The following is a 26,924-nucleotide window of genomic DNA, read 5'->3' as shown; positions in this document are numbered from 1 at the left end:
GAAGTCTCATTCGTCATCTACAGGCTTCAGCTTCGTGCTTCTTGCTCCCAGAAGCACAAAGCTGAAGCCTGAAGATGACGAATGAGACTTCATCGAAACATCACCAAGACACTTCCAATTTTACCCGGGAGAAAACCCGAATAACCAAACCTACATAGATAGATAGATAGATAGATAGATAGATAGATAGATAGATAGATAGATAGATAGATAGATAGATAGATAGATAGATATTACAAATGAGCAGAACTGATTCAACTAAATAAACATGGTGGCCTTTTAATTTAAAAAAGAAATAGAGCATCACAAACGGCTCTGCGGTCATAACAAAATGAGGTTGTGCGTGTGGGTTGTTTGGGTTGCGCGTGGGAGGCGCAGGCCGTTCTCAGCTCGTGCAGTTCTGGCAACGTTGCAAGCCGTTCTCGTTGCAGGCGGTGCACCTTAGGGCTTTGAAGGAGTCTGTAAAACGGTTCCGGAACATGGACATCTTGCTCCCATGGCACATTAAGCACGGAAGGAAACCAAAGCCCCCACAGGAGAGGCACTCGTGGGGGTGTTGAACTCTCTACAGAAACGGGAGGAAAAAAAAGAACAATGACATCTATTAGTGGCATTAGACCGGTGGTGAAATCTGCATGGTTTGTCACTGGTTCGCTGCCCACCAGTAGTGAAATGTAAAATTTCTTACTACCGGTTCTGTGGGCGTGGCTTGGTGGTGGTGTTGTAATGTGACTGGGTGGGTGTGGCCAACTTTTGTGCGTTTTTTTTTACTTTTAAAAGCATTTTTTCTACAACCTCTTCAGCCGAAGAGGTTGTAAAAAAATGCTTTTAAAAGGCTCTGACGAAAAGTCAGAGGCTTTTCTTTTCTTTTAAAAGCATTTTTTTTTTGCCTTTAAAAGAAAAAAAAGCCTCTGACGATCAGGCAACTCAGCTGGGATCGTCAGAGGAGCCTTTTAAAAGCATTTTTTTTACAACCTCTTCGGCCAAAGAGGTTGTAGAAAAAATGCTTTTAAAGGGTTCTGATGATCCCAGCTGAGCCGCGCGATCATCAGAGGTTCTTTTTTTTTATTATTTTTAAAAGCATTTTTTTGGCTGAAGGAAAAATGCTTTTAAAAGTTAAAAAAAAAAAAAACCTCTGATGATCACGCAGCTCAGCTGGGCATGGAGGAGGCAGGGATTTTTGCTACCGGTTCTCCAAAGCACCCGCCGCTATCGCTACCAGATCAGGCGATCCAGCCCAAACCGGGAGCTGCGCATGCACAGTGCGCGCCAGACGCGTGCTTCACGTGGGAAAAGGAGGCTTCAGAAGGTAAGGAAAACAGCAAGGGGAGAACAGCTGTGCTGCATTATTTAGATTTGCTAGAGAGCCTGCTGTCTAGCGAATGCAAATCACGCGGCACAGCTGATCATCTGAAATACCGGTTCAGACGAACCGGTAGTTGTTGTTTTTTTACTACTGGTTTGCCCGAACTGATAGCTTTTATTACTAAGGTTCTCCCGAACTGGTGCAAACCAGTAGCATTTTCCCCCGTGTTAGAACCATGATCCTCAACCCTAGCAACTTTAAGATGGATGGACTTCAAGCCCCTCCCCACAAAAAAATGGTGCGGTCCTTCATGCTCTCTGAACTTTGTTGTTCTCCTGCAGAGATTTCATTAACCATGGTGACATCATCAGTGCTAGAAGGGAATGAGATTTTTGGAGAGGAGGAGGAGGAGGAGGAGGAGGAAGAGGAGGAGGAGGAGGAGGAAGAGGAGGAGGAGGAGGAGGAGGAGGATAGTTGAGTTCTTGGTACTCTCTGAGTTTGGTGGCTTTCTTGCATACATTTCAGTAACAAACCAGGTAACTTCATCAGTCGTAGAAAGGAGTACGGTTCCCTCTAATTTTATAATCTAGGGGTTTGCTAGGAATGTTCTTGGTGATTCCTTGATTGGGCTGTTTCTTTATGGCTTACCTGTTGTTCTAGTGCTGATCTTGATGTTCACTTCTGCTTATCTGGGTGTTGAGGAGGTATTTTGGTCTTTCTGTTTCCTTTTTGACTGTCACTTTTGAATAGGGTGCAAATGTGGTTTATCTCTATGTGCCCGTTGATGGCCAATTTGTATGCTGGCCAGGTTTCCAAGAATTCTCTAACATTTTTGGATTTAGCTGGATCTGGGATGCTCACAGCTTCCCAGTTGAAATGTGTCATTATATTATATTAACTAATGGTTAACTCCCAGAATTCTCCCACGGATCCCCAGCATAATGGGTCTATGCGCCTATATTCTTACCCATCCACAGGAGAATTCAATAGTCTATCATTTTAAGGCAAATAGCCTTAGCAATTAGAACACAAAGGGTAAAAAATCTTTAAATATTTTAGTAAAGATTTGTCTGGAGGAACTAAGCGGGCCTTTTGTATATATTTGGATCAATATAATGACACATTCTTGTGACATGGAAATGAGTGGTTTTCATCCCTATCGATTTTCGCTAAGCACATTAATTACCTCAATTTTGGTTAAGAGGTCCTGCAGTTCTCCTGATTCGTTCATTGACAAAATTTTCTCAGCACCCTAGAAGGAAAAAGGCAAAAACTATTTAGTTGGCGTTGGTGAGGCTACGTGTTCTGACCCAGCCTTAGCAGAAGGCAAAAGAAGGCATCCTTTATAAGGTAGGTAAAATGAGGACCCAGATTGTTGGGGGGGCAATAAGTTGACTTTGTAAAAATATACAAATAGAATGAGACTATTGCCTTACACATTGTAAGCCGCCCTGAGTCTTCGGAGAAGGGCGGGATATAAATGTAAATTTAAAAAAAAAGCAAGAAACAAACTCTTGGCAACGAAAGACCTCTCTTGATTTATCTCCTGGGAATTAATGGCATTCACATACCGAAAAGTCCAAGCCTGAATCCTGCAAGGAGTTAAATGCAGCAACAGACTTTATCAGTTAATTGCAATAATTGCCAGACCATGAACTCCCAGCTAAAAAGCTGCAAATTTCTGGCAAGCAGCATGAAACTCAATGAGCAAAATCTTCAGAAATACGAACGGTTGTCTCCTACGACAACCATTCCCCCTCTCCTTCTATTTATTCTATTTATTTATTCCCTAGCCAGGGAGGGGCCATTCAGCTTCCACATGTGCTTTGCTTCCCGAGTTGACTCCTTGTCCCCCGTTGTTCACCTCTCCTAACTGCTCTGTGCATACGTGCATCTGGAACAGGCCCCAGCTGTTCTTCCTCCTCACTCAGCTCAGCCTCCAAAGGCAGCTGCCTCTCCAATGGCTGGGAAATGTCGGATGGCCCTGGCTCTATCTCTGCGTCCGTGCAAATCTTCCCCTGATTCCAGAACTGGCCCAAGTTCTTCCCCAACCTCCTCATTGTCCAAATCTCGCCCATCTGGCGGGCCACAACGTGACTGTGTGTGAGAGTAAGACACAGAGAGAGAAAGAGAAAGGTGGACGATGGTTACTTTTGAGAATTGAACAGAGAAAACTCAGTAAGCTCAAACTGCCCAAGGAGCTGCTGATTCAGTTCTACAGAGGAATTATTGAGTCTGTCATTTGCACCTCTATAACTGTCTGGTTCGGTTCTGCAACCCAACAAGAAAAACACAGACTTCAGAGGATAATTAGAACTGCAGAAAAAATAATTGCTACCAACCTGCCTTCCATTGAGGACCTGTATACTGCACGAATCAAGAAGAGGGCCGTGAAAATATTTGCAGATCCCTCGCATCCTGGACATAAACTGTTTCAACTCCTACCCTCAAAAGCAGCTATAGAGCACTGCACACCAGAACAACTAGACACAAGAACAGTTTTTTCCCGAAGGCCATCACTCTGCTAAACAAATAATTCCATCAACGCTGTCAAACTATTTACTGAATCTGCACTACTATTAATCTTCTCATAGTTCCCATCGCCAATCTCTTTCCACTTATGACTGTATGACTGTAACTTTGTTGCTGGCAATCCTTATGATTTATATTGATATATTGACCATCAATTGTGTTGTAAGTGTTGTACCTTGATGAACGTATCTTTTCTTTTATGTACACTGAGAGCGTATGCACCAAGACAAATTCCTTGTGTGTCCAACCACACTTGGCCAATAAAAATTCTATTCTATTCTATTCTAAAAGGAGAAACTCTCTTTTTGCAAAACGTATTGGCATAAATCACACCTTTTCAGTTGTACTAACTCAAGCTCGCTGAACAAATAACGTTTGTCTAAATAGTACGACGCGGCCATTGCCAAATGTACTTCTTGCTTTACTAAATATGCCTTCCTATATAAATAGAGTTAAAAGGTACTTTTTAATTTCTTCATAGACAGGTAGTCCTCGAGTTACGGCCGCAATTGAGCCCGGAATTGGTGTTGCTAAGTGAGAAGGGGGTTAAATGAGTTTTGTCCGATTTTAAGAGTTTTCTTGCCACGTTTGTTAAGTGAATTTGTTAAGGGCCTCCCTGCAGTTGTTAAAGTTAGTCACACGATTGTTAAGTGACTCTGGCTTCCCCATTGCTTGTCAGGAGGTCACAAAAGAGGATCACATGACCCCGGGGACACTGCAACCGTCATAAGTGTGAGTCAGTTGTCAAGCATTCGAATGTCTATCACCTGCATTGGTCAGAAGTGCGCAACATGCTCTTAAGTCACTTTTTTCAGTTCTGTTGTGACTTCAAACAGTCACTAAATGAACTGTTGTAAGACAAGAACTATACCTGAGTGGCGCAGCGGCGCGGTGGTTAGTGCAGTACTGCAGGCTACTTCTGCTGACTCCCGGCTGCCAGCCGTTTGGCAGTTCAAATCTCACCAGGTTCAAGGCTGACTCAGCCTTCCGTCCTTCTGAGGTTGGTAAAATGAGGACCCAGATTGTTGGGGGGCAAGAGGCTGACTCTGTAAACCGCTTAGGGAGGGCTGTGTTGTGACTCGTCCTCCCTCCTCTCCTCAGCCGGGCCCCTCCCGTCTCCAACCGGGCCTTTTATCAGACTCCGAGTCTGATAATGAAGATGAACGGCCTGTCATGACTTCAGCCCCCAGCCCTGGCCCCATCCCCGGAGAGGATTCAAGGAGTGAAAGGACAAGCCCCATAAACCTCACTCATCCAGCGTGTGTTCCTTTGGCTCAGCCTTCAGAGCAGAAAGCCAGCCAGATAGTGGAATTACGGACAGCAGATCCAGCTGAAAACAATTCAGAGTAGGTGAACCCTTGATTCTGGAGATCTGAGAGGCGACGCCAGCAGAAGGAAGGGTGGGGCAGGCCTGGGTAAATGTTGAGTCATGGAGCCACACTCCACAGCCTATATAAAGGACCTGCTTTTGGCATTCCAACCTTGAGTCAAGCAAAGTCTCTTCTAGTTTGCTGATATTGGACTCTATCGCTGAAGCCACAACTTGGACTCCTGCCTGCCCTGATAAACCTTGAAGGAATTTGGCAAGCTGCAGAGGATTCGTTGCCACGTCTGTTACGGACTTCCTTGACTCGTTCGTCGGAGTGGGGGTGGGACACAACAGGCTGTAAAGCACCGTGAAGTGGTATATAAGTCTAAGTGCTACTGCTGTTATGGTATATTGCCATGAAGGCAAACCTATGGCATGCCTGCCACAGGTGGCACATGGAGCCATATCTGTGGGCACGCGAACCGTTGCCCTAGCTCAGCTTCAGCGCGCATCCATGCACCGGCTAGCTGATTTGGGTGGACTACAAGACCTCCAAGGTCCCTTCAAATCCTGTTGTGTCTGCACCCCCCGAGCCAGGCCTCCTGCCAGAAAGTGACTTGGAAAGTGAGGGGGAAGGGCCATCAGGACTTACCTCAGGAGCACCGGCTTCCCTGGCTCAGCTCCAGGAGCCAGAGGCTGGCCAGGTGGAGGAGATAATGAGGCCTACATCCCCTGACTCTTCCCCCCCCCCGGGCCACGCTCCAGACCCAGCTGATGGCAATCAGGCCTGGCTGGACCCTAGGTTCCGTAGGCAGGAGAGGCAGGAACAACAGAAGCAGGAGGGGGCAGGCCTAGGAAGTGCTGAGTCATGGAGCCACACCCCACAGGATATAAAGGCAGCAAGTGCTGCTGTGCCTCTTCGTAGCAGGCAAATTAACTGCTTAACTAAGAGCTGAAGTACTGTTTGTTCCTGAGTGACTCATCGGCGTCGAGGGAGATAATAGAGATACTTGGCAGACGCTCGCTAGTTTGCTGCCAGAGCTGATAGTGCCGGCTAATTAAGCCATCGCTCGGACGGAGGTGAGGGGGGACAGAACAGATCCTGTTATTCTATGTTGTATGGAGGTGATGTGAAATTTAGCACCAGCAATGGTTAGGGGCATCTGAACAAGGATCCAGAGATGAGCAAACGCTAAGTTTGGAGACCCCAGATCTAGAAAGTTCTTGGCTGGCTGGGATTGTAGGGCCATCTCTTCTGAACATCTTAGCTTCCCCTCGTAGCTACGTCAGCTTCTGATGGCCAAGTTATTTTTCTTTTCTTTTTAATTGCTCACAGCAGCCCAGAAGCTAAGCGTTAGCAGCCACTCCTAAAGCTTCAGTGGATATAAGAAAAATTACAGCCACCAGGGTCATTGCAAGTTTAATAAGCAAGCCCCATCTGGTTCTCTGTCATTCTCTCGTGGTTTTTCTCTAGGTATTTCCAATAATTCAAACGTGGAGCCTTCCCTTCAGTTCAAAGTTCTCAAGAACATCACTGGTTGCCTGGAAGGACCAACAACTTTCAATCTTGAAAGTATGACTGTAACTTTGCTGCTTGTATCCTTACGATTTATATTGATATTGATCAGTTCCTGATTGCTTATTTGTCCCCTATGACTATCATTAAGTGTTGTACCTTAGAATTCTTGATGAAGGTATCTTTTCTTTTATGTACACTGAGAGCCTATGCACCAAGACAAATTCCTTGTGTGTCCAATCACACTTGGCCAATAAAATTCTATTCTATTCTATTCTATTCTATTCTATTCTATTCTATTCTATTCTATTCTATTCATGAAGGTATCTTTTCTTTTATGTACACTGAGAGCCTATGCACCAAGACAAATTCCTTGTGTGTCCAATCACACTTGGCCAATAAAATTCTATTCTATTCTATTCTATTCTATTCTATTCTATTCTATTCTATTGATGAAGGTATCTTTTCTTTTATGTACACTGAGAGCCTATGCACCAAGACAAATTCCTTGTGTGTCCAATCACACTTGGCCAATAAAATTCTATTCTATTCTATTCTATTCTATTCTATTCTATTCTATTCTATTCTATTCTATTGATGAAGGTATCTTTTCTTTTATGTACACTGAGAGCCTATGCACCAAGACAAATTCCTTGTGTGTCCAATCACACTTGGACAATAAAAAAAATCTATTCTATTCTATTCTATTCCTATTTCTATTCCTATTCCTATTCCTATTCCTATTTCTATTTCTCCTTCCATTTATGACTGTATGACTGTAACCTTGTTGCTTGTATCCTTACGATTTATATTGACTGTTTCCTAATATGATTTGATTGCTTATTTCTACCCTATGACTATCATTAAGTGTTGTACCTTATGATTCTTGATGAAAGTATCTTTTCTTTTATGTACACTGAGAGCCTATGCACCATGACAAATTCCTTGTGTGTCCAATCACACTTGGCCAATAAAGAATTCATTTCTATTCTATTCTATTCTATTCTATTCTATTCTATTCTATTCTATTCTATTCTATTCTTCTCTATTGATGAAGGTATCTTTTCTTTTATGTACACTGAGAGCCTATGCACCAAGACAAATTCCTTGGGTGTCCAATCACACGTGGCCAATAAAGAATTCTATTCTATTCTATTCTATTCTATTCTATTCTATTCTATTCTATTCTATTGATGAGGGTATCTTTTCTTTTATGTACACTGAGAGCCTATGCACCATGACAAATTCCTTGTGTGTCCAATCACACTTGGCCAATAAAGAACTCATTTCTATTCTATTCTATTCTATTCTATTCTATTCTATTCTATTCTATCCTATTCTATTGATGAGGGTATCTTTTCTTTTATGTACACTGAGAGTCTATGCACCAAGACAAATTCCTTGTGTGTCCAATCACACTTGGCCAATAAAGAATTCATTTCTATTCTATTCTATTCTATTCTATTCTGTTCTATTCTATTCTATTCTATTCTATTCTATTCTATTCTATTCTATCCTATTCTATTGATGAGGGTATCTTTTCTTTTATGTACACTGAGAGTCTATGCACCAAGACAAATTCCTTGTGTGTCCAATCACACTTGGCCAATAAAGAATTCATTTCTATTCTATTCTATTCTATTCTGTTCTATTCTATTCTATTCTATTCTTCTCTATTGATGAAGGTATCTTTTCTTTTATGTACACTGAGAGTCTATGCACCAAGACAAATTCCTTGTGTGTCCAATCACACATGGCCAATAAAAAAATTCTATTCTATTCTATTCCTATTCCTATTCCTATTCCTATTCCTATTCCTATTCCTATTCTATTTCTCCTTCCATTTATGACTGTATGACTGTAACCTTGTTGCTTGTATCCTTACGATTTATATTGACTGTTTCCTAATATGATTTGATTGCTTATTTCTACCCTATGACTATCATTAAGTGTTGTACCTTATGATTCTTGATGAAAGTATCTTTTCTTTTATGTACACTGAGAGCCTATGCACCAAAGACAATTTCCTTGTATGTCCAATCACACTTGGCCAATAAAGAATTCTATTCTATTCTATTCTATTCTATTCTATTCTATTCTATTCTATTCTATTCTTCTCTATTGATGAAGGTATCTTTTCTTTTATGTACACTGAGAGCCTATGCACCAAGACAAATTCCTTGGGTGTCCAATCACACGTGGCCAATAAAGAATTCTATTCTATTCTATTCTATTCTATTCTATTCTATTCTATTCTATTCTATTGATGAGGGTATCTTTTCTTTTATGTACACTGAGAGCCTATGCACCATGACAAATTCCTTGTGTGTCCAATCACACTTGGCCAATAAAGAACTCATTTCTATTCTATTCTATTCTATTCTATTCTATTCTATTCTATTCTATCCTATTCTATTGATGAGGGTATCTTTTCTTTTATGTACACTGAGAGTCTATGCACCAAGACAAATTCCTTGTGTGTCCAATCACACTTGGCCAATAAAGAATTCATTTCTATTCTATTCTATTCTATTCTATTCTGTTCTATTCTATTCTATTCTATTCTATTCTATTCTATTCTATCCTATTCTATTGATGAGGGTATCTTTTCTTTTATGTACACTGAGAGTCTATGCACCAAGACAAATTCCTTGTGTGTCCAATCACACTTGGCCAATAAAGAATTCATTTCTATTCTATTCTATTCTATTCTGTTCTATTCTATTCTATTCTATTCTTCTCTATTGATGAAGGTATCTTTTCTTTTATGTACACTGAGAGTCTATGCACCAAGACAAATTCCTTGTGTTTCCAATCACACATGGCCAATAAAAAAATTCTATTCTATTCTATCTTCTGCTGTTTTGTTTTGCTGTTGTTTTGACAGATTCCTTGTGACAAATGAAGAATGGTTGCAGGAAGTGGGTATGGTTAGTCTAGAGAAAAGAAGGACTGGGCGGGGGGGACATGATAGCAGTATTCCAGTATTTGAGGGGCTGCCACAAAGAAGAGGGGGTCAAATTATTCTCCAAAGCACCTGAAGGCAGGACAAGAAACAATGGATGGAAACGACTCAAGGAGAGAAGCAACTTGGAATTAAAGAGAAACTTCCTAAAAGTGAGGACAATTAACCAATGGAACAGTTTGCCACCAGAAATTGTGGGTACTTCATCACTGGAGGCTTTTAAGAAGAGACTAGACAGCCACTTGTCTGAAATGGTAGAGGATCTCCTGCTTGAGCAGGGGGTCGGACTAGAAGACCTCCAAGGTCCCTCTATTCTGATTGAGAAATTGTAGCTTCTCTCTCTTGCTGTCTCTTCTCTTACTAGATGTGTATGGATGTGTATCTTGTATGTAAAAGAAACATATATATAACTTTTTCGTAACTTACTCATTGGGTCTGTGTTCCTTTGGCAGAAAATCTAGACTGGGATGGATCAAATCAGCCAAGCTTTTATCTTATTAAATATTATTTCTAATAATCCTGGCCGAAGAGAATCAAAGCCTCTCTTTCAAGTTCATTATCTCTGCTGGGCTCCTTTAAAATGCTTGCTTTCACTGTTAAAAGAAACAAGTTCCGGTTTTTCTGCCTGATAATTGCTTTTAAAATTCTTCTGATCGTGTTTGTTTTTTCGATTCAGTAATCACAGGTAGCAAAAGTCTTTGCAGCCGAGTTTATTGTTTGACGCCATTATTTTCCCATCTAGAAAAAGAATTAGATGTGTTTTCCAATAAGAGGCATGTGTCATTATCTGTCTTTGATGGTTATTCCCGCTGGTAAGTGGAAAGATAACTATTGTCAAATAACTATTGTGCCCGTCTATTCTCCTTGATTGTCCTCTTTGCAGGCCTCTTTCAGCCCTGACAGATCTTCTGAAAAATGTAACACGGTGCTGCATTTTTTCTAAATGCCTCCTAGCTCCCCTTCTCCTCTTCTTTTTGATACTAGAATTTTAGCTGCCACCTAATGTTCACTTCAGAAACTCTTGAGATTAATTACAATTTAAGGAGGCCGAGGAAGGGAGGGAGGGAGAGAGGGAGGGAGGGAACGATGGAAGGAAGGAGAAGAGGAGAGAGGAGGGGTGGGAGGGAGGATGGAGGGAAGGAAGGGAAGAGAGAGGAGGGAGGTGGGAGGGAGGAGGAGGAAGGAAGGGAAGAGGAGAGAGGAGGAAGGAAGATGGTTGGGAGAGAGGAGGGAGGAAGGAAAGAAGGAAGGAAGGGAAGAGGAGAGGAGGGAGGTGGGAGGGAGGAGGAACGATGGAAGGAAGGGAAGAGGAGAGGAGGGAGGTGGGAGGAGGAGGAACGATGGAAGGAAGGGAAGAGGAGAGGGAGGTGGGAGGGAGGGAGGAACGATGGAAGGAAGGGAAGAGGAGAGAGGAGGGAGGTGGGAGGGAGGAACGATGGAAGGAAGGGAAGAGGAGAGAGGAGGGAGGTGGGAGGAGGAACGATGGAAGGAAGGGAAGAGGAGAGGAGGGAGGGAGGTGGGAGGAGGAAGGAACGATGGAAGGAAGGGAAGAGAGAGAGAGGAGGAAGGAAGATGGTTGGGAGAGAGGAGGAGGAAGGAAAGAAGGAAGGAAGGAAGAGAGAGAGGAGGAACGATGGAAGGAAGGAGAAGAGGAGAGGAGGGAGGTGGGAGGGAGGGATGGAGGGAAGGAAGGAAGAGGAGAGAGGAGGGAGGTGGGAGGGAGGGAGGAGGAAGGAAGGGAAGAGGAGAGGAGGGAGGAAGGAAGATGGTTGGGAGAGAGGAGGGAGGAAGGAAAGAAGGAAGGAAGGGAAGAGGAGAGAGGAGGGAGGTGGGAGGGAGGAGGAACGATGGAAGGAAGGAAGAGGAGAGAGGAGGAGGTGGGAGGGAGGAGGAACGATGGAAGGAAGGAAGAGGAGAGAGGAGGGAGGTGGGAGGGAGGGAGGAACGATGGAAGGAAGGGAAGAGGAGAGAGGAGGGAGGTGGGAGGGAGGGAAGGAACGATGGAAGGAAGGGGAAGAGGAGAGAGGGAGGGAGGTGGGAGGGAGGGAACGATGGAAGGAAGGGGAAGAGGAGAGAGGGAGGGAGGTGGGAGGGAGGGAGGGAAGGAACGATGGAAGGAAGGGGAAGAGGAGAGAGGGAGGAAGGAAGATGGTTGGGAGAGAGGGAGGAGGGAAGGAAAGAAGGAAGGAAGGGGAAGAGGAGAGAGGGAGGGAGGTGGGAGGAGGGAATGATGGAAGGAAGGGGAAGAGGAGAGAGGAGGGAGGTGGGAGGGAGGGAGGAGGAACGATGGAAGGAAGGAGAAGAGGAAAGAGGGAGGGAGGGAGGGAGGGAGATGGTTGGGAGAGAGGGAGGGAGGGAGTGAAGGAAAGAAGGAAGGAAGGAAGAAGGAAAGAAAAGGGGAGGGAGGGGAAGAGGGAGGGAGGAAAAGGGGAAGAGGAGGAGGGAAGGAAGGAAGGAAGGAAGGAAGGAAGGAAGGAAGGAAGGAAGGAAGGAAGGAAGGAAGGAAGAGGAGGGAGGAACCTCAAACCTCCTCCCCAATGTTTTTCTTGGGCGGTATTTCTTTTCCAGCTTGAATCTTTAATATCTCACTCTGACTACCCTCAGCTTCTCCTGAAACCTTCCTGGAATCTACAGCCAGGTCGTCCTCTTACGGGAAAACGGACAGCTCTGCTTAGCTTATTTTCTGAACGGGGTCGTCTTTAAATAATACCTCTCCTCCCCTAAACCGGTCGAGTATGAAATTGCGTTGCATCTCCCTCCAACCTCTTAGCAATTTCAGCCCAAGTCCCTTTTTATGTAACCTTCCACCAAGTTTACTTGGAATAAAAACGTTATATTCTTTTCCCAGCAGAGGGCGCAACTCGTTTTCAGGTACGGCAGCAGAAGATAGGGGGCGGAAAAGGTTTATTTCTTTCAAAAATTTCTCTCCTTTTTTTTTTTTTAACCTTTCCTTTATTAGTCTTATAAATAAATCCAGGTGACGAACATTACCCCTAGGGGAGATCTTAGTGAAGTTAATATTACAGGTAGTCTTCGACGTACGGCAATTCGTTTAGCGACCATTCAAAGTTACAACGGCCCTGACTTAGGACCAGTTTTCGAACTTACGATCTTTGCAGCATTGAGCAAAATTCAGAGGTTTGGCAGCTGGTTCATATTTACGACGGCCGCCGTATCCCAGGGTCACGTGATCCCCTTTGGCGACCTTCTGACGAGCTAAGGCTCACTTAACGACCGGGTTACTAATTTAAAACCCGCGGTGATTCGCTTAGCAACTGCGACAAGGAAGGTCCTACAGTGGAGCAAAACTCACTTAATGAACGTCTTGCTTAGCAACAGAAATTTTGCAGTCCACTGCGGTCATAAGTCGAGGACTTACCTAAACGTTAAAAATATTTTGTGTTTACAAATTATCTGTTTTGGAAAACGTATGGCGAAGCCAGGTTCACTTAACAACCGGGTTGCTAACTTCATAACTGCAGTGGTTCACTTAACCGCGTAAAATGCGGCAAAACTCACTTAATGTCTCACTTAATGACAGAATTGTGTTGTTGTGTTATTTATTGTGGTCGTAAGTCGAGAAGTACCTGTGGTAACATAGTGATCGGATTCATCGTTCTTCTTCCAAACTCTGGCGTTTGCTCGATGATTTTCTGAAGAAAAAGCTAGGCTAGCTTTCACCCCTAATTTCACTATGCGCAACTCACAACTTTGAAGTATAGAGAGGAAAACAACATTCCTGTTTTTTTTTTTTGTTTGCTTGTTTCTGAAATTATATGCATGCAGCAAACCTCAAATAAATAAAATAAGAAGAGCAACAAAGATGATTAGGGGACTGGAGGCTAAAACATATGAAGAACGGTTGCAGGAACTGGGTATGCCTAGTTTAATGAAAAGAAGGACTAGGGGAGACATGATACTAGCCTTCCAATATCTCAGGGGTTGCCACAAAGAAGAGGGAGTCAAACTATTCTTCAAAGCACTTGAAGGCAGGACAAGAAGCAACGGATGGAAACTGATCAAGGAAAGAAGCAACTTAGAACTAAGGAGAAATTTAGAACCGTTAGAACAATCAATAAGTGGAACGACTTGCCTGCCGAAGTTGTGAATGCTCCAACACTAGAAATTTTTAAGATGATGTTGGATAACCATTTGTCTGAAATGGTGTAGGGTTTCCTGCCTGGGCAGGGGGTTGGACTAGAAGACCTCCAAGGTCCCTTCCAACTCTGTTATTACGAAACCCGTTTTGGACCACAGGAATAGTTGCACAGGAGAATCCGCATTGAACAGTGAGATTAAACACAACTTTAATTCTGATTGCGAGCAGACTTCTGGAAAAGTAATTCCCATTTTACGTGTTTAGGATCAAAATTTAGAATCTTTACGTCTCATCTTTGTGTGGCCTGGACCGTTTCAATTTTACACATTTCAAATATATATTGATGAGCATTTTTCACACTTATGACCGTTGCAGCCATCCCCAGGATCATGTGGTCAAAATTCAGACGCGTGGCAACTGACTCACACTTATGACCGTTTGCAGAGTCCCGGAGTCACGTGATCCACTTTTGTGACCACCTGAGAAGCAAAGTCAACGGGGCGAAGCTGGATTCACTTAACAACTGAGTTACTAACTTAACCACTGCAATGATTCACTTAATGACAGCGGCAAGAAAAGTCTTACCATGGGACACAGCTCACCCGCCAAACGTCTCATTTTGGGCCCTAAGCCAAGGACCACCTCTCATTGCTTTCTCTTTCTCCTGCGTGCATCCCTGTGGTTTCTCACGCTTTCAGATTTAAAATCTGCAGGGAGAAATGCGTAAACTCGACAATGGCTCAATAAGGCACTTACTTACCCCCAGATACTGGCCTTCGATGAAGGCAGCGGGGACCAAGGGAGTTTCTCCCAGCTTTCGGCACCTCTCGCCGAGTTCCTTCCCGTAGTCTCCGTTCAACGCAATGTTTTTCTCTTCAAATTTCACCCGGTGGTTTTGGAAGATCTTCCGAACTAATTCGCATCTTTCGAAAGTGGTTCTCACGACCCGGAGGCTGGTGGTGTAAATGACGATGCGCCCGTTTTCCAAAACAGACGATAACTGCAAACATAAAACAGAAAGAGAGAGAGAGAGACAAAGAGAGAGATGATAGAGAGAGAGAGAGAAAGAGATGAAAGAGAGAGAGGAGATAGAGAGAGAGAGAGGTGATAGAGAGAGAATGATATATATATATATAGAGAGAGAGATGAGAGAGAGAGAGATGAGAGAGAGATGAGAGAGAGATGACACAGAGAGAGAGATGACACAGAGAGAGAGAGATGAGAGAGAGAGAGAGATGACACAGAGAGAGAGAGATGAGAGAGAGAGAGAGAGAAAGAGATGAAAGAGAGAGAGGGGATAGAGAGAGAGAGAGATGAGAGAGAGAGACATGAGAGAGATATGAGAGAGAGATGAGAGAGAGAGAGAGATGAGAGAGAGAAAAAGACAGAGATGAGAGAGAGAACTAGACACAGAGAGAGAGAGATGAGAGAGAGAGAGAGAAAGAGATGAAAGAGAGAGAGGGGATAGAGAGAGAGAGAGATGAGAGAGAGAGACATGAGAGAGATATGAGAGAGAGATGAGAGAGAGAGAGAGATGAGAGAGACAGAGAGATGAGAGAGAGAGAGAGAGAGAGAGAGAGAAAGAGAGAGATTTCCATTACAGGAGGTCCTTGACGTACGACTTCCATGAAGCTCGAAAGTTCCTGTGGTTAAGCAAGAGATTTGTTAAGGGAGTTCTGCCCTCATTTTAGGACCTTCCTTGCCACCGTCGTTAAGCGAATTGCCACAGGTCTTCAATTAGTCCCACCGTACTTAAGGGAATCTGGCTTTCCCCATTGCCGGAAAGCTGCAAAAGGGGATCACGTGACCCTGGGACACTGTGTCCGTCATAAAAGTGAGTCCAGTTGTCAACCATCTGAATTTTGATCATTTACAAACCATAGAAGATGGTTGGAATAAGAGAAAGGAAGGGAAGGAGGAAGGAAGATGGTTGGTTGGGAAGGAGGAAGATGTGAGGGAGGGGGGAAAGAAGAAAGGAAGGAAAGAAGGAAGGAAGGAAGGAAGAAGGGAAGGAGGAAGGGAGATGGTTGGGAAGGAGGAAGATGTGAGGGACGGGGCAAAGAAGAAAGGAAGGAAAGAAGGAAGGAAGGAAGGAAGGAAGAAGAGAAGGAGGAAGGAAAAAAGAAGATAGGAAGGAGGGAGAGAGAAAGTAAAGAGAGGAGGAGGAAAAGAAGATAGGTGGAAGGAAGGAAGGAGGAGGAGGAAAAAGGAAAGATGGAAGGAAGGAAGGAAGGAAGGAAGGAAGGAAGGAAGGAAGGAAGGAAGGAAGGAAAAAGGAGGCGGGAAGGAGAGGGAGGGAGGAAAAAGAAGATAGGAGGGAGGGAGGAAGGAAAGGAAGGAAGGAAGGAGAGAAGGAGGGGGAAAAGAAGAAAGGTGGGAGGAAGGAAAGGAAGGAGGGAGGGAGGAAAGGAAGGAGGGAGGGAGGATGGAGAAAAGAAGATAGGTGGGAGGGAGGGAGGGAGGGAGGGAGGGAGGAAAGAAGGAAAGATGGAAGGAAGGAAGGAAGGAAAAAGGAGGAAAGAAGAGGGAGGAGGGAAAAGAAGATAGGAGGGAGGGGGGAAGGAGGGAAGGAAGGAGGGAAGGAGGAAGGAGGGGAAAAAGAAGAAAGGTGGGAGGAAGGAAAGGAAGGAGAGAGGGAGGATGGAGAAAAGAAGATAGGTGGGAGGGAGGGAGGGAGGGAGGAAAGGGGGGAGGGAGGGAGGGAGGAAGGGAGGAAGAAAGAAAGGAGAGAGGAAGGATGGAAAAAAGAAGATAGGTGGGAGGGAGGGAGGGAGGAAATGTCAGGGTTCCAGAAAAACCTCTTATGCATAAAAAAAACTCAGAAGCCATTGTCTTTCAGAGTTCTTTACTAGCATGAGGAAACTGGCAGACGATGAGTGAAATTCCAAAACTGAAACTTCCGGATTCTTTTCCCAGTTATACAAACCCCAAGAGTCCCACCCCCCTGACCCCTTTGCTGGTCACATGGTCCCACGTTCTCCCAGTTCATTCGAATATCTTCTTGCCACTCTTCCTGCAGATGTGAACACCATCCGACCTTGACCGCTTGAAGAATGTTACCATACCCCTCAGCCCCCCTTCTTCCCCTCAGGGGAGAAATGTGGCAGCGTCTGGAACCCTAAGGCCTAGTACGGCTTCCAGGCCTGACAGAAAGAAGGAAGGAAGGAAGGAAGGAGAGAGGGAGGGAGGGAGGGAGAAAAAAAGGGAAAAGGAAGGGGAGGAGCCATTGTGTACAAGTTGTTGCAAGTCACAATTCTCAAACCTTGTGCAAATTTAAGTAGATGGCATCCAGTTTACAGAGTGTCGCCAAAGGCGAAATCTGCCAGACTTGGCTCTGATGGTAGGCAGCTTTATGCTGACAGTTTGTTTGGTTGGTTTCTGTTCTTCTTTCTAACCTCATTAGCACCCTCAAAGTAGTGAATGCAAGTTTCACAATTTCAGTAACACAAATACATTAACAGCGTAAAACAACAGGTACAAACACAGCCAGCTACTGCAAATATATTTGTCTTGGCGATGTTTCAATGAAGTCTCATGTCGTCGTTTTCCAGCTTCGTGCTTCTGGGAGCAAGCAGAAGCACGAAGCTGAAGCCTGAAGATGACGAATGAGACTTCATTGAAACATCGCCAAGACACTTCCAATTTTACGCGGGAGAAAACCCAAATAACTAAAGACCTACATACAAACACCCGCGAAAACCTCAGAAAAGATACATATATATATATATATATATATATATATATATATATATATATATATATATATATATATATATATATATATATATATATATATATATATATATATATATATATACACATTAGTTATTTATATAATTGCCAATGAGGTGCCTTTTCACCTCTGAATAATATTCCCTTAGCTGAATGAAGCTTTAAAAACGTTGAATCTGTGCCACAGCAAACAAATCTATCAAAGGGGAAAGAAAAAGAGAGCAGAAGTAATGATATTTGAAATCAACCTCTGTAAAGATAAGGAGGTTAGAAAAAACGTTTCATGACCTTAAACTGAATTAAAAAGAGAAGCCGCTTTTTCAAAGCCGTGTGCTCTGCGCTTATCAATCTAATCTCCGGAAAAGATTTCCAGAGCAAAGTTAGTCTTCAAACAGGTTCAAAACTCTTCCTAAACACAATCTGGTATAAAACTGTACAAGGAAGGGAGGGGGAGAGGGAGGGAGGGAAGGAGGGAGGGAGGGGAAGGAAGGAAGGAAGGAAGGAAGGAAGGAAAGAAGGGAGGGAGGGAGGGAGGAAGGGAGGAAGGGAGGAAGGAAGGAAGGGAGAGAGGAAGGAAGGAAGGAAGGAAGGAAGGAAGGAAGGAAGGAAGGAAGGAAGGAAGGAAGGAAGGAAGGAAGGAAGGAAAATAGTAATAGCAGTAGCCCTTAGACTTATATACCACTTCACAGTGCTTTTATAGCCCTCTGTAAGCGGTTTACAGAATCAGCCTCTTGCCCCCAACAATCTGGGTCCTCGTTTTTACTGACCTTGGAAGGATGGAAGGCTGAGTCACCCTTGAGCCGGTCAGGATCGAACTGGTTGCAGTTGGCAGAGTTAGCCTGCAACCCTGCATTCTAATCACTGGGAAAGGAGGGAGGGAGGGAAGGAAGGAAGGAAGGAAGGAAGGAAGGAAGGAAGGAAGGAAGGAAGGAAGGAAGGAAGGAAGGAAGGAAGGAAGGAAGGACTAGCAATAGCACTTAGACTTATGTACCGCTTCACAGTGCTTTACAGCCCTCTCTGAGCAGTTTAGAGTCAGCCTCTTTTCCCCAACAATCTGGGTCCTCATTATACCCACCTTGGAAGGATGGAAGGCTGAGTCAACCTTGAGCCGGGTGAGATTCGAACTGCAGGCAATGGGCAGAGTTAGACTGCAATACTGCGTTCTAATTACTGGGAAGGGAGGGAGGGAGGGAGGGAGGAAAAGGGGGAAGGAAGATGGCTGGCCAGGAGGGAGCAAGGGAGGAAGGGGGAAGGGAAAGAGGAATGTGGATGGGTAGGTGGAAGGAAGGAAGGAAGGAAGGAAGGAAGGAAGGAAGGGAGGGAGGGAGGGAGGGAGGGAGGGATGGAGGGAGGAGGGAAGTGGGGGAAGGAGAAACCTTTTTTGAAGCTTTGAAACTTTTCCCCAATTCTTTAGGGCCAAAGCCAAGGGGTGTAAGCCCATAATATCCCCATAGCCAAGGAAGGCATTGAGTGGGGGGAGCCAGAGCAGCAGCCAAGCACATAAGATCAGGTGGCAGGAGAACGGACAAAGGGTGAATTGTTCTGCTCACCCCACCATGTGCCCGACACCCCCCCCCTCCAAAAAAATGGCTAACACAGGGATGGGAGAATAACAGACCAATCGAAGATTCTGGGTCAAGACTTTTTGTCTTCTGTCTTCGTTAACGTAGCAGCCATTCAAATTTTGGCCGCCTGAATGAGGCTGTCCTCTTTCGTACGCCTCCTTCCCCCCTACTCCCCTCCGACGACCCAGGAATATTTACTTGCTACTTAACAGAAGAGAATAACAGAGTTGGAAGGGATCTTAGAGGTCTCCTAGTCCAACCCCTTCTCCAGGCAGGAAACCCTACACCATCTCAGACAGATGGTTACCCAACATTTTCTTAAAAATTTCCAGTGTTGGAGCATTCACAACTTCTGGAGGCAAGTTGTTCCTCTGATTAATTGTTCTAACTGCCAGAAAATTCCTCCTTAGTTCTAAGTTGCTTCTCTGTTTGATGAGTTTCCATCCACTGCTTCTTTGTCCTGCCTTCAGGTGCTTTGGTTGACCCCCATCTTCTTTGGGGCAGCCCCTCAAATATTGGAAGAGTGCTATCATGTCTCCCCGACTGAACGGCAGTGTTTCGCTTGACAAGGAAAGTTGTTTAATGGGGCCATACTCGCTTAGTGTCAACTCGCAAAGCATCCCTTGCCTGCTCTCGAGTTGCCATAGGCAAGGAGGAGGGGAAACCGATGAAGCAGTACAGCAGCTAACAACAGGAGTACATTCCAGACATATCTTTCTCAAGGCTATCTCCCAGGGTTACCCACAGCAGCCGGAGGGGGGGGAGTGATTTCTACAACCCGTGAAATTGCTCCATTGGCAAATGTGATTAATGACACACCCTGGGGGGAGGGAGGAAACAGGTCATGATAGGGGGCATAAATTATGGGGGGGTCATTTGGGAACCTGCCGACATGAAGCTCTTAATAAATAATTGGATTTCTTTTGAAGCTTGGCTCGAGGCTCATGATTTAATAGAGCCCCTCGTGGCTCCCACGTGACACCTCTCCTGCGCAGACTGCACTGGCTACCTGTGGCCTTTCGGGTGTGCTTCAAGGTTTTGGTTACCATCTTCAAAGCGCTCCATGGCATAGGGCCGGGTTATTTACGGGACCGCCTGCTGCCACCGACTACCTCCCACCGACCCGTACGCTCTCACAGGGAGGGACTCCTTAGGGTGCCGTCCGCCAGGCAGTGCCGACTGGTGACACCCAGGGGAAGGGCCTTCTCTGTGGGGGGCCCCACCCTCTGGAACGAGGTCCCCCCAGGATTACGTCAACTTCCTGACCTTCGAACCTTCCGCCGCGAGCTTAAGACACATCTATTTATTTGTGCAGGGCTGGCCTAGGGTTTAATTTTAAAATTAATTTTAAATGGGGTTTTGTATTTTTTAACTATAGTTTTAAATTTGGCCTAATGGAATAAGTTTTTAAAATGTTGTTTTAACATGTATTTATTTTATACTTTATGTTTTATAAGGCTGTAAACCACCCTGAGTCCTTCGGGAGATAGGGCGGTATAGAAATTTGAATAATAAATAAATAAAAATAAAATAATTAGGGCATCTGTCCAAAGCACATTTTCTCCCTTAACGACATAAATGTGGGGGTCGATTGTGGTCATACGTCGAGGACAATCTGTATTTCTTCTTATCTGAGGAGGGGGAGGGGGGTTGGCTCCATCTTGAGGCAGCAAGAAAGATTTTTCCTAACTTCATTTCAATAAAGGTTGGAAAAGACGCTTGGGATGTTTGAATTATTTGCGTGATATATTTTTTTTTAATTCTTTATTAATGAAGCCTCCCAGCATAGACACAGACATGAAAGCAAAGGCTGCAGGCCTTTCTTTGGCTGGGAAAAATCGAGAGTTTAAATAAGGTTGAGATTCTTAATGATGTGTCGGTTGATGCTTTATTCGTGGTCTTTAGTTTAGATGAGGACATATGCTAATTATCCAAAGAGGCGTCATTCCAAGAAGGTTTTTTTTTTTTTAAATGGGTTGTTTTTATTTATTGCCTGATTTCTTCAGCAATTCAAATGAATAGTCCAAAGGGGAGGGGAGGAATGTTGAATTATTAAGACTTCTGGATGGGAAATATACTTCTCTCCAGAGTCCATTTGATGTACATTTTCTTGGCTTCAGGGCAAGCATTTTTATTCGTGCCGTTCGGCATACCCACGGGTGTAATAAGGCAACCATATTTCATGGTCATATGCTCTGCCAACTCGTCTTTCAAACACCTTTGCCGAGGATTTTCAGAACAAAAAATAAGAGATTTGTACCAGCCTCAAGAGTTGGAAGGGACCTTGGAGGTCTTCTAGTCCAACCCCCTGCGGTGGGGAATAGGAAACCCTATACCATTTGAGACAAATGGTTGTCCAATCTCTTCTTGAAAACTTCCAGTGTTGTAGCATCGACAACTTCTGGAGGCAAGTTTGTTCCACTGGTTAGTTGTTCTCTCCGCAAAGAGGTTGTAGAAAAAAATGCTTTTAAAAGGCTCTGACGATCCCAGCCGAACCGCACGATCGTCAGCGGCTTTTTTTTTTTTACTTTTAAAAGCATTTTTTCAGCTGAAGAAAAAAAGCTTTTAAAAGTAAAAAAAAAAGCCTCTGATGATCGCGCGGCTCAGCTGGGCTCGGGGGGGTGGCAGAGATTTTTGCTACTGGTTCTCCAGAGCACCCACTGCCATCGCTACCGGATCGTCCGAACCGGAAGCATTTCACCCTTGCCCTACCCCCAAGATTGTCAGCCAAATGGATGTATTTAGTACCGTATTTCCCCCAAAATAAGACCTAACCAGAAAATAAGCCCTAAGGCAAAAATTATTGGAGCAAAAATTAATATAAGACCCAGTCTTACTTTCTGGAAAACGCAGTAGCTGTTCTGTCCACCCACCCCTGCTTCTGTTGTTCCCGCCTCTCCTGCCTACGAAACCTAGGGTCCAGCCAGGCCTGATTGCCATCAGCTGAGTCTGCAGGCATGGCCTAGGGTGGAAAGAGTCAGGGGACGGAGTCCTCGTTATCTCCTCCACCTGGCCTGCCTCTGGCTCCTGGAGCTGAGCCAGGGAAGCCGGTGCTCCTGAGGTAAGTCCTGGTGGCCCTTCCCCCTCACTTTCCAAGTCACTTTCTGGCAGGAGGCCCGGCTCGGAGGGTGCAGACACAACAGTAGCAAAATCCCAACACTGCATAACTATTATAGGAAAAGCCACCTTTCTGCTTAAGAGGGATAGCAGTGCAACTTCCTGATGCTTGGATAGAGGTGAAAGACCATGAGGACTACCGTCCTGGAGCCTTATCGTCCACCCTATAACCAAAAACCCAAAGAAAAAGATCAGCCCACGGTAGTTTATGTCACCTTTCTTCCACGCTTGCTTTCTACTTCACACCCGAAGGATGTCGAAAGGTGTCGTCGTGGCAACCACGTTTCCCTCCTTGTCTCAGAAAGACGAAGGGGAAGGGGTCGCCATAGCAACTTTTCCTCCGCTTTGGGATCAATCGAGAGGAAAGTCTGAGGAGATAAATCACCTCACACTGCAACGGAGCACTTTCTAGGAAGATCGAACAGTCTGTTTTTCTACATCTACTTTTGTCGAAAGCGAGATGTTTTGTTTTTTTCTGCGGAGCGAGGGGAAAAAAAATATCTGCCATTCAGAAAAGCAAGGGAAGAATCTGGAAGACTTCCCAGAAATTTACCCTTCATGTCTGACGTCAGAGTTGTGGTTCCTAATCAGGAGTGGGATTCAGCGGGTGCTAGTCGTTCCTGACTCTAGGGGGCGGTGCTCATCTCCGTTTCAAAGCCGAAGAGCCAGCGCTGTCCGAAGACGTCTCCATGGTCATCTGGCCGGCATGACTCAATGCCAAAGGCGCACCGAACGCTGCTACCTTCCCACCAAAGGTGGTCCCTATTTTTCTACTTGCATTTTTTACCTGCTTTCGAACTGGTAGGTTGGCAGAAGCTGGGACAAGTCACGGGAGCTCATCCCGTTACGCGGCACTAGGGATTCGAACCGCTGACCTTCTGATCGACAAGCTCAGCGTCTTAGCCACTGAGCCACCGCATCCCGCTTATGTTGCTTTACCTTGTATTTAAAAACCCTCCTTTAATAATAATAATTTAAAAAATGAACAACAAATCAAAGAAATACATAAAGGTAGCCCTTGCCTTACAACAGGTCATTTAGTGACTGTTCCAAGTTACAACATCACTGGAAAAGGTGACTTATGACTGTTTTTCACACTTACGACTGTTGCGTGTCCCCCCCCCACAGTGGTCCCACGATTTACATTCAAATGCTTGACAACTGACTCACGTTTATCACAGTCACAGTGTCCCAGGGGTCAGGCGATCCGCTTTTGTGACCTTCTGACAAAACCAGATTCACTTAACAACCCTGTTACTAATTTAACAGCCGCGGCGATTCACTTAACAAAACATGGGTGAGAAAACGTCACGAAATGCGGCAAAACTCCCTTAACACGTGTCGCACTTAGCAAGATTGGGTTCCATTGTGGTCGTAAGTACACAAAAATTAAAATGGACAGCAGCTGAGGGGGGAAAAAAACTGACCCTCATCCACAGACCCAGGAGACGGGTCAATTTTGTGGGGATTTGTCTTGCGCTCAGGGCCATTTGCAACGTTCAACACAAAACCAGGACCGTGGGTTTTTGTTACACCTGAGAACGGAAGCAGAGAAGGGGTGATCGCATAAAAGGAGAACTCGTCCACTTACTTCAAAGGCTTTGCTTAAGTTGTCGAAAAGGACCTGGCCAGCGCTGACTTTATGCTTCACTCCTCTGACCGTCCCGTTTTTGCTGAGGATGTTGATTCGTTTGGTGCCGAACCCGCGTGCTTTGACGGCCCTCAGGAAGGCGAACATCTCGTCCGTCTCCGTCTCGTCGCCTTCCGAGCTGGGCTGCCCGTTGTTCTGTCCATCCGACTCGCTGAGGCGGCTGTTGGGGTCGCTTTCCGAGCTGCTGGTACACTCCGAATCCAAGGAGTCCGACGTTTCTCCATCGGTGTAGACCTCCTTCAGGATCCGTCCGCTGTGAGAAGACGCGATGCGAAACCTGACTTTCCTCGGCTGCCTCTGCCCCTCAAGTGGGGTGTTGTCCCTCGTCAACGTTGTCCCATCCATTGACGGGAACCTGCTTACATCATCCCCGGTCTAGTTTGTCATTAGAGACGCCAGATCCTCACGCTTATAACAATATCAAAGCTATCTTGCCGTGACGGCAGGATGGCTGATATGAAGCCACCGACTAAAGGAAACAGGACGCCCGAGACGTTAGAGCACGGTTCTGCCATGAATTATGGATGGTCCCGGTGTGCTATGGTTACCTTTAAACGAACACCTGCAAAATGAGACCCTCCATTCAATATTAATGACCCAGGGTGTAGTTTCCCTTCAGTGGAAGAAGACGAATAATTCTAATTCTGTTTGTTTGTTTGTTTGTTTGTTTGTTTGTTTGTTTGTTTGTTTGTTTGTTTGTTTGTTTGTTTTAAACCTCAGAAATCTATCTCAGACACACATAGTATATCAGTTTTCCTGGGTTTATGAGCAGGATACAAGAAGTGAACCTAAAGAGATCATAGAATTTTTTTTTATTTTTTATTGGCCAAGTGTGATTGGACACACAAGGAATTTGTCTTGGTGCATATGCTCTCAGTGTACATAAAAGAAAAGATACGTTCATCAAGGTACAACATTTACAACACAATTGATGGTCAATATATCAATATAAATCATAAGGATTGCCAGCAACAAGTTATAGTCATACAGTCATAAATGGAAAGAGATTGGTGATGGGAACTATGAGAAGATTAATAGTAGTGCAGATTCAGTAAATAGTTTGACAGTGTTGAGGGAATTATTTGTTTAGCAGAGTGATGGCCTTCGGGAAAAAACTGTTCTTGTGTCTAGTTGTTCTGGTGTGCAGTGCTCTATAGCGTTGTAGGAGGCTTGGCTGTTGTTGGTGTGTCTGAGATGGGGGTTGTGGAGATAGGTGGCTGTAGTTTCCTTTCAAACCTGCAGTAAAACTCATTCAGGTCATCTGCCAGTTGTTGATTACCTTCAACCTGGGAAGGAGGTTTTCCATAGCCGGTCATATTTTTAAGAGTTTTCCACATGTTTGCTGGTTCATTTGCTGAAAACTGATTCTTTAGCTTTTCAGAGTAGCTTCTTTTTGCTGCTCTGATCTCCCTTGTTAGTGCATTTCTGGCCTGATTGTACAGCATTTTATCACCTTTTCTGTAGGCCTCCTCTTTGGAATGTCGTAGCTGCTTAAGTTTAGGTGTGAACCAAGGTTTGTTGTTACTGTATATTCGCAAGGTTTGTTGTTACTGTATATTCGCAAGTTCCTTGTAGGTACACATAGGTCTTCACAGAAGCTGACATATGATGTTACAGTATCTGTGAGTTCATCCAGGTCTGCAGAGGTATCTTTAAAAATATTCCAATCAGTGCAGTCAAAACATGCCTGTAGCTTTAATTTTGATTCCTCCGTCCAGGTCTTCACTGATTTAATTATTGGTTTTGTGGCTTTAAGTCTTTGCCTGTAAGCAGGTACAAGGTGAATCATGCAATGATCAGAGTGTCCTACAGCTGCACGTGGTAAAGACCAATAGGCATCTTTTAGTGTTGTGTAGCAATGGTCTAGAGCAGACCTGGGCAAATTAAGGCCCGCGGGCCACATCCGGCCCTTTGTACGTCCCTATCCGGCCCGCGTGAGGCCAATCATAAACACCATAAATTAAACTTTTTTTTTAACTTTTATTTTGAAAAATAAATTGCACTGGTTCAATAATTGTTTTTCTTATTTAACCAATAGACCACAGTTTCACATAACCTAATATACATATTTACAGAGTGCTTTATTCTTCTGATTATCAGTACCAGCTATTCAAAATATTTAATTTAAGTATTTTACAATGAAAGAAAGTTGGTGGCCCTCTGACACAATTCAGGCTTCTCATGCGGCCCCTGATAAAAATTAATTGCCCACCCCTGGTCTAGAGTATTCTTGCCTCTGGTGGGACATCATGTATGGGGAATAGCGGATCCTCCCATCCCGAGGAGATCTGTATGAAAACAGATACTACGTAGGACGGTCCTCGACTTACTACTGTTTGTTGAGTGACCATTCAAAGTTACAACGGCCATCAAAAAAAAATGAAAAGGATTAGCCAGTGACATCACCTGGGGGACACTCAATTGGAGACGCTTTTCATGTCCCCCGCTGGAGCAAAGGATGAGCGCTCAACCCAGTGGTGAAATGTAAAAAAATGTTGCTACCGGTTCTGTGGGCATAGCTTAGTGGGCGTGGCTTGGTGGGGGTCGTGTGACTGGGTGGGTGTGGCCAACTTTTTTTTTTTAACTTTTTAAAGCATTTTTTACTACCTATTTGCCCGAACCAGTAGTAAAAAAAAATGCTTTTAAAAAGTTTTTAAAAAGGTCCCAATGATCGCATGGCACAGCTGTGACCGTTGGAACCTCTTTTTTTATCTTTTAAAGCATTTTTTTTACTACCGGTTCTCCCGAACCAGTAGTTTTTATCACTACCAATTCGCTCAAACCGGAGTGAACCAGTAGCATTTCACCCCCCAGCTCAACCCTACCCGCTTTCAAAGGGATAATTACAGTTTTGTCAGCCTGTCTCAACCCAAAGAGCTCTTGGTCCAATCTATATCATTCAGCGACAGTCAAACTACAACAAAACTCTTTCTTTCTTTCTTTCTTTTTTTCTTTCTTTCTTTCTTTCTTTCTTTCTTTCTGCTTTGTTTTGATTTGTTTTGTTTTGTTTTGTTTTCTTTACTGTGGCATGTTTTGCCATTTGAAACAAGCCATGCTTCTAGTAAATGGCTAGCCAGCTCTCAGTCATTATTTGGATGTTTCTCTAGGGAAAAATTGTTCCTTCGTGGATTT

General features: G+C 44.4%; 1 protein-coding gene across 1 annotated transcript; it reads right to left on the bottom strand.

Moving 5' to 3' along the window:
* Nucleotides 1–385: 385 nt before the first annotated feature.
* GRXCR1 (glutaredoxin and cysteine rich domain containing 1) lies at nt 386–24,137 on the bottom strand. The gene is made up of 4 exons (XM_058193820.1): nt 23,733–24,137; nt 14,488–14,727; nt 2,493–2,558; nt 386–565 (listed from the first exon to the last, which is right to left on the bottom strand). Exons 1-4 carry the CDS (start codon nt 24,135–24,137, stop codon nt 386–388), a joined length of 891 nt encoding a protein of 296 aa, XP_058049803.1.
* Between the last annotated feature and the right edge of the window lie 2,787 nt (nt 24,138–26,924).

Source organism: Ahaetulla prasina, chromosome 8 (genome assembly GCF_028640845.1).
Source record: "Ahaetulla prasina isolate Xishuangbanna chromosome 8, ASM2864084v1, whole genome shotgun sequence".
Lineage (NCBI taxonomy): Eukaryota > Metazoa > Chordata > Lepidosauria > Squamata > Colubridae > Ahaetulla > Ahaetulla prasina.
Note: the sequence above shows the minus strand (reverse complement) of the source record. Positions and strands in the feature narration are given on the sequence as shown.

Excerpts from the sequence above, each read along its gene's own strand:
- GRXCR1 (XM_058193820.1), bottom strand. The coding sequence starts at position 24,137 with ATGGATGGGACAACGTTGACGAGGGACAACACCCCACTTGAGGGGCAG. Across the intron at positions 2,559-14,487 it reads TCGAAGGCCAGTATCTGGGG|GGTGCTGAGAAAATTTTGTC; the intron begins GTAAGTAAGTGC and ends TTTTCCTTCTAG. Across the intron at positions 566-2,492 it reads ACCTCTTAACCAAAATTGAG|AGAGTTCAACACCCCCACGA; the intron begins GTAATTAATGTG and ends CCGTTTCTGTAG.